Here is a 15,383-nt window from a genome sequence, read left to right as displayed (position 1 = left end):
TGACGATGAGAATGATCTTGGTTTATAAGACCAGTATGTTTGTGGATTTTGGGGTACGAACTGTATTTATCAGCTCGGCGCCTTCGTCTATCTACCGGCACTTTCAATCGTAACGAATTTGCTGCTTTTGCTTTTTTCCTTTTCATGGGAATCAATCGCGCGTATCCCGAATCCCTCACTATAAAGAACGACAACGTTTTTTGAAAAGTAGGCACATAAAGGTACTTGGATTCCTATTGATGAAAGGAAAAGTAGCCGTTTGGTCAAAAGTGTAGTATTTGTGTCACTTATGTCTTAGAAGACAGCGTTGCTCCACCACGCTTTCATCCATACGTATTTATCTTGCTGCTACACCAAAAAAAGACGTCAAAACGATGTGATTTATTTAATTAAGACAATCTGAATCATTTCGGGATTATATGATGCCAAGCCGTGATATCGTTGGCATACAGGTGCTAGAAAATGCGGCGAAACTACAGTCCCTATGCACACTACCAGGCTAACAAACACAAACAAAGAAGGAACTTACACATCAGCTTGCAGACCTACTAGGTAAGGAAAAAAGAAGAGATTGTGGACAAAACCAACAGGAAACTAGTAACCGATTCAATAACAGAAAACAGCCCCTGTCAACACGAAGAAAAGACCAAGAACTTCTACTGTCATCCATCACGATCACACCTCCCTTGCCCTCCATGCTAACCACCGTCCCCTGATTTCATAACAACCGCTTTTAGTAGTTATATCTTCTTCACTATACACCCCTAGTGCATAAGTCTTTACACTCTTGGACTAATGAACAACTTATGATGCAACACACCGTAAGATTACAAACAGGAACACTCCTGTTACTACGTAGTTTTCTCGAATCCAGCGCTTAGGACACCGTGGAAATCATGTACTCCCGTTGCATACGAACAGCGCACTTTCAGCGAGCAGCGTTTACTGCTAAGGTACTCGCTGGGTATGGGGTGGAGCCAAGGGCCCTTCAGAAAGGAACAAATAATACATGAGTTAAGACAGATGATCTAGGTAAGGAGAAACCAAGGAAAGGAAGCACAGTGAGGCTAAGTCCAGGAAGATGAGTAAAGGAGTGATGAAGAGGCGAATGAGTGTAAAAAGTGAGAGACAGCGGGGTTTCTTAAGAAGCGGTAGCCTGTGACGTGATACCGGTGAACGAAGACGATGATATAATTTGCAAGACACTTTTAAAAACGATGAATAAGTCTGCGAGGTCACAAAAGGCGGCGAAGAATATGTAGCTAGAAGATCAAAAGCATCGTGTTTTGGAGATCGTTGGATAGGAGGACTACGCCAGGATAGAAAAGGCAAGACACAGAGGAATCGGGGCTTCCAGAGAGGAGTTCAATACACCAGAGATTTAGGGCTCTGGAGGCGGTTAGGATGTCTCTGACGACTCCGCCACATGCATTGAACCTCCCGAAGAGGAAGCGACAGCAGCATCATACGATGCCACTTCTGTCTCTCCTGTACCTGAACTACCAGCACCTAAAGCACCAGCTCCAACACCCCAACTCGCAGTATTCAAACCAGCAGAGCCTGTATCACCACCTACCACACCCTGACTCGCAGACAGCATACCAGCAGCTACAGCCCCACCAACCACACCATGAACCCCTAGCTCTCCCACTCCTCCATAGGGAAACATGTTCAGATTCTGAGGATACGTCCTCTTGTTGGTAATCCTGTCCACCTCCTCTCTCGCCAGACCATGCTTCCTGACCATGTGTCTCCTTAGGACACAGATCATGGCGAACGTCTGAAGACAGATTGGACACTTGGTCTTCCCGGAGTGCTTCTTGAGATGCTCGGTGAGGTTGCGCCGGTGGCAGTAGGTGACTCCGCAGATTGTACAGCGGAAAGAAGCTGAAACAGAGAGAAAGGGATATCCGTTAGAGAAGGGAAGATCATTCGTAGATTACTCAGTTGAGTAAGGCTGGAACACAGAAGTGTGAGCGTTACAGGCAAGGAGCGTCGAATAACGGGAGGTAGTGGATATAGGTTAGAGCTGCGGGACGGAGAATGGCGGTAGATAATCAGAGGATCAACGGCTGAAACACAGGGAGAGGTGGAGAGGTGTGCTATGAACATGAAACGAAGAATTAGCGTTGTCGCATTAGGCGACTGCTATGACAAAGGGAAAGGTCAAAGGCATCAATATACCCCATGCCTGTGGAAACATTTTCATATGTTCATATGTTTCATATATTTCATATGCTCTCCTCAGAACAACATAAGATAGCTAATTTCGTGTTTTACTCAACGTGTTTGCAACATTCTTGCTTGTAATGCTCTCTTCATAAACCATTCCATTCCTCCTCATAACCTCATTAAGCTAAACGACCTTTAATTCAGTTCAGGTGATGGATCGATGACATCACCGTCAACGTTCAAAGTTCGTCTCAACTGGGTTGTTTATTATTGCTTCGTTGTAAGATATTAGGCGGCAAAATAAAGAGCTTTGCGGTTCAATTCCCAGTTCAAATGCAATATCCGAATTCAATGATTTCATAATCCAATTGACTGAAGGCTACAACAAAATCAGATACGACATAGCCGGAACGATAAACAGCATAAGACGTATTTTCCCACAATCACCATCACAAAACTCTACCACAGGGCACAGCAGGAACCGCAAACAAACGTCGCACCTGCTTATGATGTAAACCTCCGAGAAGATACCGAATCCTCCATAGTCTCTGAAGCTTCCAAAGCTTCTGAATATGCCGAAGATCCACCGGGCACGCCGTAGTTGACGACGGAAGAACTCGTGTTCTGCATATAAGGCCTCTTGTTGGTCATCTTGTCAACCTCTTCTCTCGCCAGACCATGTGTCTTCGCCATGTGCAAGCGCAAGTTGTACGTCCTGGCGAAGGACTGGTTGCATATTGAGCACGTGGTTGCACCAGTATGTTTCTTTAAATGTTCGGTGAAGTTTCGTCGACGACTGTATTGGAGTCCGCAGAAGGAGCACTGGAAAGGACCGATATCTGAAAAAACAGAAAGAGGTGTGTTAGCCATTGGGGCACGTGAAAGCATGTGTGTTTATGATGTTCGGATGTCATACAAAGGGATTTGCGGAACAAAGGGAGACGTTGGAGCAAGACATTGCATGCTCTGCAACACAAATGCTTTGAGAGTGGGTATGCGATTAGGTATGCTATACCTTAATAACCTGAGACACCGAGCGGGACAAAGGTCCAACACTCACTTGTTGGTTGAAGCAAGGAAAACGCACTTCGGCTAAAACCTTTTGAGGCCTGCAGCTTACGTACTTGATACTATTTTCGATATAAAATTATTTCAGAGTGTAAAAGGCCAGAGTCTAATATTGTACCTTGAACGCGAGAAAATCAAAACAAGACGTCAACAAGCTGATTTATTGACAATTCTTCAACCAGCTGGCATATATAAAAGCCATGAAAACATGCACAAAAAAAACACGCTCAAGGTTAACGAAGAACAGTCAAAGGACGGAACGGTAAAACACGATGGAGAAGACACTGAGTACCTTCTGGAGGACATGCTACAGGCTATGAAAATGACAACACCACCAAGGTTAACTATAGATCAATGAAAATTATTTCTCGCAGTCTCTCACTTCTCAGATCACTCATCACTGCATCAGAGATAGACACATACGAGACCCTCACAGAGTTATCGTTGGTGACCAAGATCCGTAGATCCTCTGAGTGTAGACCCTCTGTGTTTAGATCCTATAATCTGTAGATCATATGTGATCCATAGGTCCTTTACGATCCGTAGATCCTCAGTGATGTGTGGTCACAGTTCAAATAGCAATGTTGGCGTTACTGGGTAGATCCTACTAACGGTCTACTTATATGCGCATAGAACTCCCATCTCTAGCTACACAACTCAACTGCATAGCTCACAACGCTACCGACCTTACCTACCTAGCCTTTACTTACGCTTAGAGAACTCACACCACTTCTTATGCTTAGAGAACTCATACCGCTACCGCTAGCTAACAAGGTCCACTGCACAGATCTTATATCCCACATCATCAGCTGCCAGACCCTACCTCTCCTCGGAAAACTCCACCAAACTCCACTTCTGCGCTGGATAGTAGTCCCTAAGATCACGTTTTACAGATACCTCACACCACTAGCTACCGATCTCATACTTAGATACAGATCTTAGATACAACACTTCTATCTACCCAAGCTCTAATTCTGATCAAAGAACACCACCGCACCCCACTTCTTTTCAAAGAATTCCACCAAACTCTACTTCTGCGAGGGGTAGTAATAACTCCTCCGCTTCGTCAAATTGTCGACCTCCTCTCTCGTCATCCCATGTTTTTTCTCCATGTGCTTCCGCATAAAGTAGACGAGGGCGAACGTCTGGCCGCAGATTGGACATGTTGTTTGACCCGAGTGCTTCTTCATGTGTTCTGTGAGACTTCTTCGATAGGCGTATGACAGGCCACAGACTGGGCAGGTACAGGAGCCACCAGCTGAAAAAGACGGGAGGGGTGTGAGATGAGCGGGAAGAATAGTGGTGAGAATAGTGGTGTGAGAGAATGTTGAAGGCATGGAAATGATGGAACCATAATTCGAAACACAGTTCAGTGTGGCATTGATAGGAAATGCAGATTGGTGGGTATGTGAAAAGGCGTGGGAAATTCATGGGAAAGCCAGCTAATTGGAGCAATTATTCCAAATTGTGTACCAAACACGAAATTCCTTCACAATATTTAATGGAAAAGTAATTATTGAAGGTTTTAGGGACCAGAAAGCTTTTAATCGCTAAAAGCTAATCCCATTGCTCTTCTTGTTTTACCTCGGTCGGCGTAGGTTTACAGCTAATCTACAAATGTGTCACTCCAGACTTCTCCTAAAGAAAAAGGGTTTTCAGTGCTCAATTTATTTACATACCATCATTAAAAGAAAAACGATATCCAAGAAATCGATCAACATGACGCCAGATACTGAAACGAATAAGAAGCTTAAATAATACAAGAGAAAACTACATTTAACCCGCGCGGGGCTGGGGGGGGGGGTAAATTTTACCCCCCCCCCCCTCGCGAATTTTTGCGATATCTCAAAAACGGCGGCGCGCAGCGCCGCCAAACTTTCAGTACCTTTTCTTACATCAATTTGACACGTTCCCTGAAAATTTGAGCGAAATCCGTCGGAAATTTTTTGAGAAATTGACGTTTTAGTGACGTCATGTTCGCCATTTTCGCCTCAAAAACGGCAAAAGTTCAAACGGCGCTAACATCTTCATTTTTAAAGGAATCAAGACGTAACAAAAAAGGTTATGCGTAATTTTACTTTGTCTATCAAATGGCTATCTCGGTTTTTTGAAAATTTTGTTTTTTGACCTAATTTTTTTTTTTTTCAAAAAACTGATTTTTTTGGGAAAATCATTATAAAATCCAAAATTTTGAGTCTATCGAAAAAACCGGAATATATGTCAGAGAAGTGGTCTATGTGCATCTACATACCAAATTTTAGAAGAATCCGTTCAAAAATGTGGGAGTTATTCAAAATTATATGACGTCACGACACACAAAATTTTTGAAAAATGACTTTTTTGGAAGTTCTAGACCTCGTACGGAAACAAAAATAGCACCATTCGATTCGCCGTGAAAACTGCATCAGATAGACACCTTTTTAGGCCTTAACAACCAACTTCAAAATTTGACCTCACTTGACCTGACCTTGACCTGACCTCGACCTGAAATTCATCCAGAGGTGGTCCATATCACTTATTGAGTGTGCCTATTGAATTCTATGAGTAAAATGACCCATAAAACATGTGTCGCACATGCCCTTTTCTATATTTTGTTTTTTGGTGACCTGACCTGACCTGACCTGACCTTGACCTTGACCTCTGAATGATATTGTATGCAACGAATATTGTCTTGGTAGCCTAAGAACACGTTTTGGGCGATCAGTCTCAGTCCATGACTCCATTCTTCGGCAACTACGGTGCAAGGCCGATACTGTAGAAACTTGCAATTTGTACCCTTGACCTGACCTTGACCTTGACCTCAAACTTTAAATTAAGTACATGTTTTTAGTAGTTCGTGATGAGAGCTTTCGATTGGCGTTTGAATTTTCCAAATCGGACCATTAGTTCGGGAGATAACAGGGGGGGGGGTAAAATTTACCCCCCCCCCCAGCCCCGCGCGTTCGGCTGGAGACCCCAGCCCCGCGCGGGTTAAGAAACGGACGGACGCTACCACGAATAGCCGTAGCTTGTGTTCAGCGACGGGAAATCACTAGCAAGTGTAACCAACCAATCAAGATGACAATTTCTGGAATCGCTGCGTTCCCCACATAGCTCTCATCAGACCTTCTGAGAAGACATCCGAAACTCGAGCATCCACATCGGCGAAGGCCCAATCAGTGGTAGATTCCCCTTTCCGACGATCCACTCAGATTCAACTGTTCTTCTCAGAAAACTGCGAACCAGCTTCCCATCCCGACTGAGTCTGCAAACTCGGGTCAGACTGAGCCTGAAAGCCTGGTTCAGACTGAGTCTGAGAGCCTGGTTCAGACCGAGCCTGAAAGCCCGGTTCAGACTGAGTCTGCAATCCCGCAACATACGCCGCCAGATTCTGCGCATGGCCCCTCGTCTTCGTCAAGCGATCCACTTCATCCTTCGTCATCCCATGCATTCTCGTCAGGTGCTTCCTCAGGATGTGCGGCATGGCCAGGATCTGGTGACATACTGGACATGTTGTTCCTCCAGTGTGACGCTGCATGTGTTGTAGAAGACCACGGCGATAGCTGTAGGCGGAGCCGCAGATGTGGCAGACGTATGCACCGCCAGCTGTAAAGAAAGGGAGAGGTAGGTGTTAATATGGAGAATATAACTAGAAGATACCTACTCGAAAGCATAGGGTAGACGAAAGCGCAAGCCTGTACGATGAATATATGGTGGCAGAAAACGTGACAATGCGAATAAAACTTACCAGTTATCAGATGAGAATATTGATGTCAGGATTATGTGGTTGTGAAGGCGTCGACTTCTAATGAACGAACATGTGAATATCAAACTCGTCATAGACTCTGTTTAGATAAAATTGATTAAAAATTAATTCTAAATAAAACGGAGTGTGTTTTGCTTGACAAGCCGAGTCCAGCAGAAAAAGTGCTCGAGTTTTCTCATGTGTCAACGTGTCATTGTTTGGCGGTATCGAGCTACACAGTCACACTCAATGGATTGTGTAAAACGCTTTCGGAATCGACCATTTATTTGCACAAAATCAACGAAAGAAGGACATGTTCTATGAGAAAAAAGCATTTAAATGACCTCCTTACCATGAAATACTAAATGATGACAAAATGAAATGATAATGAAATGAAATAATTGGTTCACTTCATTTCATTATTTCATTATGTCATCATTTGGTATTTCATTCTAAGGAAGCCATTTAAAAACTTTTCTGATAGAACTTATACCTATGCCTTACATAAAGCAAGTACTACTGCAAGTAAAAAAGGACATGCAAAACATGTCGAACATAACGTGAAAATCTTCACTATACGTGCTAACTGAAAAAGAAAAGAACCGAAAAATTACTTATACAAAACATATAACAACTATAAAAACAGCAAGAAAACAATACAAAGAAAGCCATTCTTAGCGCAATAGAGTAAGTAGCATTTACAAACACCTCATTCTGTGCTCCCCAGTCCCCGATCAATGCAGACAATGGGAACTCCATTTATTAACAGCAAGTCATAGTCACACAGTCTGAGATAAATTCAGGTTAAAACAGAGACAAGCCGATGGCATGATAAAAAGATCTCGGTCACAAGAGACCAACGATCAATTGAAACAACATACTTTAGCACAGTGTGGGTAACGGCGCAGGCATATAACATTAAACGCCGGAGCGCGGTGTTTTATTTAGAAAGATCATGAGCAATCTAACGCGTTGAACGTATATCATATGAAAGCATGAACATCTGGGGGTACCAATGTTTAGTGTACAAGACCACCATAAACATGGAGAAACCAAGGTCCAACAGAAAAATGTGGAATGTGTGCCTTGCCTACAAAGCCTTTCTTTGTACAGAAAGTTCAGCAAGCACCACATGTATTCGCGGTGCCAACTCTACAACAATGTTCTCCAATTGCTCCAGAGTTGACATTGCGGCATTGAAAACCACGACACAACCAGTGACCACACATCAACTGAACAACATGCACTATCTTAACTCTGAACATTGTTTGTATGTACATCACATAGACCTACAGGTCTCGCAGGTTTTAGCGGTAGCTTTTGCCCCTATGAAATTCAGTACATTTCCGGCTATATCTTCTTCGTTATAAGCTTTTAAGGGTTGAAGATGAGATCGAATTATTCGTACTTATGCCTGCCATGATCCTCTAAAATGGTTTTATCGTATATCGATTAGTTTCTGAGATATAGCCGGAAATGTAAAAAGGCAAAACCTACCACTTAATCCCGCGAGAGCCGTACAACTCGACCCTTGGAGATCTTCCTCCCTAACTACACTGTATACCTCACATCCATCCATCTCTCCCACACCACCACCCCTAAACGTCTTCTTCTCCTCCCACCACACCTCACCCCACATCCACCCATCTCTTCCACATCACCATCACCCTAATAGCTCCTCTTGCCGGTCATCTCATCCACTTCCTCCCTCGTGAGTCCATGACGCCTGACGATGTGTCTCTTCATGTTACAGGCCGTAGCGAAACACTGATGACAGAAGGGACAGGTGGTGATGCCTGTATGTTTCTTGATGTGTTCAGCGAGACCACGGCGATAGGCGTAGCCTCCTCCACAGATGGGACAGATGAACGAGTCGCCGGCTGAAAAAGAGAGAGAGAGGGAGAAGTGAGAAAGTGAAAGTGGGGATACAGATGCAGACGAAAGACATCTCGATATGAATGAATGAAATCTTCCGTCGCGTTAGGGGGAGAGAGACGAAGAAATGGACGAGTAAGTGGAAGGGAAAGTGGGAAGACATGCAGATTAAGGCGTCAGAGAGACCGATGCGAGAGTCTGGCTGCAACATAGTGAGGGAGATATGTGGGAAAATGGAAGTGGGAAGAAAGATGGAGAGCGAATAAAGTTATGCAACATCAGAACACTATAGAGGTGTGTTAGTATCCGTAGGTTATCAGGGAATGAGTAAGGGTCTCCAGATGAGACATAGAGGAGTGATCACGTGGACCTAATATCTACCTAGAATGATGAGTGATGGGTAAAACCTTGTATAATCCGATTCCGAGCGGCGACTTAGCATTTCTTGGTGCTTTACATCTTACTCCCATTTCGCTGCAAATATCATCAGCTTGAAGCAATCGCCATTCCTAGAGCTTTTTCAAACACTTAGGCTCAGGACCATTTGTTTGAATGTGGGTTACAAATCCACTCATCCTCACTGGATTTTTTAAAAGTTTTTTTTTTATGCTGTAAGGCGCGCCGACTACAAGGGTCAAAGTTCAGGCGAGACATTGTCTCATTTCCCTCTATGGAACAGCAGTCTCTGCGCCTGCACACTGAATGTGTTTGATACCATGCCACAATACGTTAAGGTGTCAATACAACTGCTCGAAAATCCGTTTATTATCATACCATCACCATAATGAGACGACAAAAATGAAACAGTGAGCTTACTCGTACACATAACCACGACAAGCTGAGACTCAAACATCATTCAGCAATCTAAGCTAAAGCTAGGTATATACAGCGTTACTCCGTTTTTCAGAAACCCGGAGAACTGCAAGAGAGAAAGAAGATCCAAACTGTGGAAGCTAAAAATCTGGCTAGTGATTGACAAATGCATTCAGATTTGCAACTGCAATCTCCGACTATCCTGAATATGCGGTTAAAAGCGTTGAAGTACGTCAAAACAAACATATAGCATCACTGTACAAACTATTCCCAATCCAACGCTATCGAACATTCAAAGCCCGTCAGGTGTTCGCTATGACTCCACATCAAAGTTCACAAATTTACACAAGGACACCGACACAATCGCCTCTGTACACTATGCACTGTACAGCAATGTGGAATCCCTTGTTTCATCAAAACATATAAAGGACGTTTCCTCAATTATCAAATGACACCTCTGCTCATTGCACATAATTCCCTTCTCACACCATTACATACTATTACTACTATTACTATTACTTACTATTTTTACTACTATTACTTACATACTATTACTTACTACATGGTATTGTCGGGCAATTGATACTCATCAGCTATTGCATTCACTTTTTGGGGGGAGGTATGCTGTGCGCCAGCGTAGAACGACAATACTCCACTCTCACACCATAAAACCTCTCTTGTTTGCGATTTTGTGCACCACTTCTGTCTCCATTTCGTGCATCAAGATGCTTCCACACAGCATAACAGAGGCTTAGACACAACCTCTAGTACTGCTCGTCATTCTGCTCACATCTTCTTTCTCCATTCTCCAGGATGCTTCCACACAACATTACACATTCTTGGGCATATAACCTCTCTGGCTCGTCATTCTGCTGACATCTTCCCTCTCCATGCCGTGCGTCATTACCAGATGTCTCCTTAGATTCGCCACCTTCCCCAGAGTCTGGTTACAGAACGGACACGTCGTTGCCCCCGAATGTTTCTTGAAATGATCGCTGAGGTTTCGCTGGTAGGCGTAGGACGCTCCGCAGATAGTGCAGATAAATGGGCCTCCCGCTGAAAAAAGAGAGGTGTGTTAGGTGAGAAAAGGGAAAAGCACGAGGCGAAAGAGAAGACTACTTAGACGAGAAAGAAGTTAGCGCATGCGGATGCAGAGACTTACCACAGTTACATGAGAAGTAGGTAACCATGCTGAAGATATAGCTATTACATCCCAATACATGTTTCCTTTATGTGCAAAGGGCTTCGGCGGAAAGTTGGACGCAAAAAGCTTCACGACTTTCAAAAAGGGCGGATGGACTTGGTACCTACTACAGAATAAACAATGGTGCGTAATACGGCATTTATTTAATCCACTCATATACCAAGTCGGACACAAGAAGATATCATTGACATAGGCCGAAAAAAACAGCAACGTACGGGCTGCTCGACTGATGCTTGATCCAAGAAAACATTTCCCTGTGTTACGGCGAGGTGACGGAGCACTAGGTAAGCTATATACATAATTTTCTGGTGTTTGATAGATAAACGTCACGTGTAGAGCGCAGTGCCGAACGAAGGTACATGCAAGGCAAGGACGAAAAAAGTCTTTCCATTCAATGCGTCCATAAAATGTAGAACTGTGGCCGCAATGCTACCCAAAGCACGCTGTCATGAAGTTACTTCCCAAGGCGAGGAAAGCAACAGTTTACAAACATCTACTACCATCAATAGTTCAACACCTATTTTTGCCCCACATGAATTTAAATGCAACACATATCATGCCATCGTCACACCTTACTTTCTACGTCGCGACGGATAGTTTACAAGAGCCCTGATAGACGGGCAATGGACGTTCCAATCGACGCTTCAAACGATCTTCCGAAAGCAAAAACGTGCAGCAAATGCGGTGCGGAGTCGGAGTCGGATGCGGAGTCACATGAAACTGCATCTTTTCCACCGAACGCTCCTTTTTCGTCGTGTATTTCTTTTCGTTCATGTTCTTCTTCAGTTCCTATGCCTAGCCGTCACCCTCATCTGACCAATGCATCCCGATTACTAAATGGTTGAAAACTTCCATTTTCCGTCATCCTCATTTTTTCTCGTCACCGTTTACATAGTCTCTTCTTACGTCAGACTGTCGCCATCACTTTTTCCCAAATCACCATACGAATGATAGATTCTTTTCTTCGTAATCTTGCTCACTTCCTCCTTCGTCAGTCCATGTTTGTGCACCATGTGATTTCTCATATGATACACCGTGCTGAAAGGCTGCTGGCATATTTGGCACGTGGTCTCTCCAGTATGTTTTTTCATGTGTTCGGCAATGCTCCGACGATGGCTGTAGAAGACGCCGCATATTGGACAAGTGGCTCCACCTGTAAAAAAAAGAAATGTTATGAGAAATATGATATACAATTTAAGTATAAATAGGTGTGGTAGAGACCAAATCATATTGAAAAGAAATATGAGGGATGGCGAGAGGCAACACAGTACACTTGGTTACACTGAGGAAAGTTAATTGGATATTGAGGGATCTATTCTTCAATCGTGTCCGTAGCCTAGATCTGGCGATGAAAATATGTTAGGGCATAGTGAAGTGTGCTGGTTTATAAAACATATTAGCGTAAGCGATATCATTACCAGGTAGGACAAGCATTTTTTTTCAGAATTGGAGCTTGCGCACAGCATTCCTTTAGCAGGCTTTCATTTGCGCAGCGCAGCTACCAACCCATGATCGAAATTGTCAAAAATGGTTTTGCCATTCTGGCCAACAAACCGCGCGGCTTCATCTACGTCGCAAGGTGCCGACTTTAGACAGAAAAAGAACACTGCTAGCATTTATTTGTGTATTTAAGAAAAAAAGATCCCCTTCAGAACATAAAAAACATGACTTACATTCAAAGTTGCGTTGAAAATCAGAGAAGAACGTCAGTAAACATCTTCTCACTACCTGGATACAAGGATAGATAACCATACATTAAACGTCAGTAGGAACATAGTCTTCGTTACAAGCTCTAAACCGAGACTCCTGGAACATATAAGAATTGGCTTTATGCACACTCATTTTCCCAGTGTACAGAAAGATCTTCAAACAAACATCCAATGTTACAGAACACACAATCACCGCACACGCGCCAAGTACATGTTTCTTCACATGTCACTTTCCTAAACGTTCACTTTACACTCTGTACGTTGTACATTTCCAGTACCCTGAGTATCTTATCCCGAAGTAGCATAAAAGACTAGTTCAAAAGGCGCAAGGTTCAACAATCCACGGTAGCAAATTTAACGACACTACACCCTATACCAAAGAGTGTTCTTTCACGAAGTCAGCCAACACTTACCCCACATGCACCTAATGCTTCGTTCTTTGCGAGATGCCTCTACTATCGTGGGTGCTGCCCCTACAGAACACCAGATTTACCAATATTTCCCTGAATCTGCTTCCACACAACGCTGTACCCAGAACGTGAACCCTGGACACCGCCTGTTTCCCAAGCACCACCCCTAACACCTAGTTTTTCACTTTCGAGTCTTAATCTTATTCAGGACGCTGTTCCTGCGCATCACCACCATCCCCCGCCACTTCTCCACGCCGCCCCCGATTCCTCTTATTTGTTATCAGGTCCACTTCCTCCCTGGCCATCCCATGTATCTCCGTCATGTGCCTCCTCATGTTGGAGACGGCGCTGAACGTCATCGCGCATATGGGACACGTTGTTTTCCCGATGTGCTTCTTGATATGTTCGGTGAGGTTGCGACGATGAACGTATGAAACTGAGCAGATAGGGCAGGTGAATGCACCTGAAACAAAAGGAGAGTGTAAGTGAAAAGGTTCAGAGTCGGACATGGTGTCAGTGGCGGCGGAACACCTTCAATTAAGGGGGGGGGGGCACTGCCGACTTTTGGTCCCATTCTCTCCATGCAACGCCCATAGTGCTAATGTTAAAATGGCAAAATCAAGGGGGGCACGGTGCCCCGTTGTCCCCCCCGTTCCGCCGCCTATGCTTGGTGTAAGAAGATGGAGGCGTATATCGGGCAGGTGAATCCACCTGAATCCATGGGTGGTGATGAGGGAGATGAAATAGCCACGCAGATACTCCTAAAATATTGGCGCATTATACTTCAAAGCCTCAACGTGTGACAGGATTAATAAATTCCCGGGCAGGAAATAGCATGAGTGTCGATTTGCTGTGATGCGCTTAAAGTCAAAGTGGTTCTTCAAGCTAACATAGGTAACTCTGTGGCGTCGTTTCGACGTTGACGCTGAATGAGGGACGCTCTTAGATAACGGTAAAAAAAGCTCATTACATGGTATAAATATAGCAACTTTGATCTTAAACGCAAAGAGCAAACAATAAATTGTCGATTTCGTATATTTGTATATACACAGCAAACAAGGAAACAGCACATTCCCGGGGCATACGCGTAACTGTAGCCACTGCCAAGGTTCCGCAGGCATGACGTACATGCCTGGCGCAGAATAATTACATCAGTCACTCATATCCACGTTTGTTTCAGATCCTCCGGGTCCTTCACATCCAACACAAATCCAGAGCTTCCAGCTTTGATTGGCCAAATCCCACCCCAGGCCTGATGCGAATGTGGGTCGTAAGTGTGCCAATTGAGCGGCCTCCACAATTTACCAGCACGAAGAGCACCCCATCAAATTAATAAAACGTGGCTGCCTACAAACAAATCAAAAGAGACCAACACCAAAGAAAATTGCTACTCGACGCAATTCAGTTACAAAAATGAAGCAGCAAAATTCGCCACTGGCCTCCTTGCTTGGAACACAAAAGCATCGCACAGACTGGCATATACTTAACAACTACGAGGAGATACAAACTCCACGATCCACGATCCTTGGTTATGAATCAATTTTCTGTCTAAGACCGAGCTTACCTCCACTGCACACAGAAGACACTCCTCTCATTCCTGGGAGCTGTACAAACAACTCGAGTAAGCATAATCCAACCCCACTCTTCTTTACAAGCACAAACGAGCCCACACCTGCCAAACAAGTACAATGACGTACCCACGCAGTGACAAATACCTGCGCAAACCTGCGAATACCTCCGCAATGTCAATCCAACACCTTCAATCCGTCTTTTCACCCACCGACCTATCACCAGCCCTCGAAGTCCCTGCGGCCCCAGTCACCGCAGCCGTCGTCACAAGACTCCAGTCATACTGCGCTACCCTCTTGTTCGTCATGGCGTCAACTTGATGTTGCGGAAGGCCGTGTCGAGTGACCATGTGTCTCCGCATGTTTCTCATTCCGGAGAGCTGCTGGCCACACATGACGCAGGTGGTTTGACCTTGGTGCATCTTCTGGTGTTCTTTGAGGTTGCGCCGGTATTTGTATTTAGCTCCACAGATGTCGCAGGAAACTGGATCGTCTGAAAGAGGGGGAGGAGATGTGATAGCGGCAAATAAACATACGATAGTCTTATGATGGTTACGACAAACGAGAAACTGGTGATAGCGCAACACTATTTTATTGAAGCAAGACGTCTTGTCAAGAAATTGGGTACCATAAGCTAAAAGTTTAGAGGCTGCAAAAGCCACGGAGGCTTACCGCCGCCTCAGGAACTCAAAGGAAAGGAAATGGGCTGAAGACAAGCATCTTTAGCTTACAGATTAGGTAGTGGTAATGCTGTTGATGTTGCTTCAACATTCGTAATATGAACGACAGAAAATATATTTGTGAAAATCTTCACTTTGCTATGAAAGTTTGCAACTGGTG

General features: G+C 44.2%; 1 protein-coding gene across 14 annotated transcripts in view; it reads right to left on the bottom strand.

The window, feature by feature from the left end:
- The window catches only part of LOC122393147 (broad-complex core protein-like), a 104,999-nt gene that overhangs the window by 28,126 nt on the left and 61,490 nt on the right, over window positions 1-15,383 (bottom strand). Inside the window, exon 7 of one of the 14 annotated variants that reach the window (XM_043388850.1) lies at window positions 369-1,887. The exons of 6 other annotated variants lie outside the window; for them this stretch is intronic. In XM_043388850.1, coding sequence (XP_043244785.1) covers window positions 1,400-1,887 — 488 coding nt within the window. In that variant the 3' untranslated portion in view covers window positions 369-1,399. Of the gene's footprint in view, window positions 1-368; window positions 1,888-3,386; window positions 4,499-6,418; window positions 6,826-7,709; window positions 8,845-9,586; window positions 10,709-10,889; window positions 12,010-12,463; window positions 13,439-13,990; window positions 15,037-15,383 lie in introns of those variants that run through there. 7 more of the 14 variants (XM_043388873.1, XM_043388852.1, XM_043388879.1 and 4 more) reach the window with 7 other exon arrangements.

The sequence above is a fragment of the Amphibalanus amphitrite genome, unplaced genomic scaffold (genome assembly GCF_019059575.1).
Source record: "Amphibalanus amphitrite isolate SeventyFive unplaced genomic scaffold, NRLGWU_Aamphi_draft 000518F_arrow, whole genome shotgun sequence".
Taxonomy (NCBI): domain Eukaryota; kingdom Metazoa; phylum Arthropoda; class Thecostraca; order Balanomorpha; family Balanidae; genus Amphibalanus; species Amphibalanus amphitrite.
This window is presented reverse-complemented; position numbering and strand designations above follow the sequence as displayed.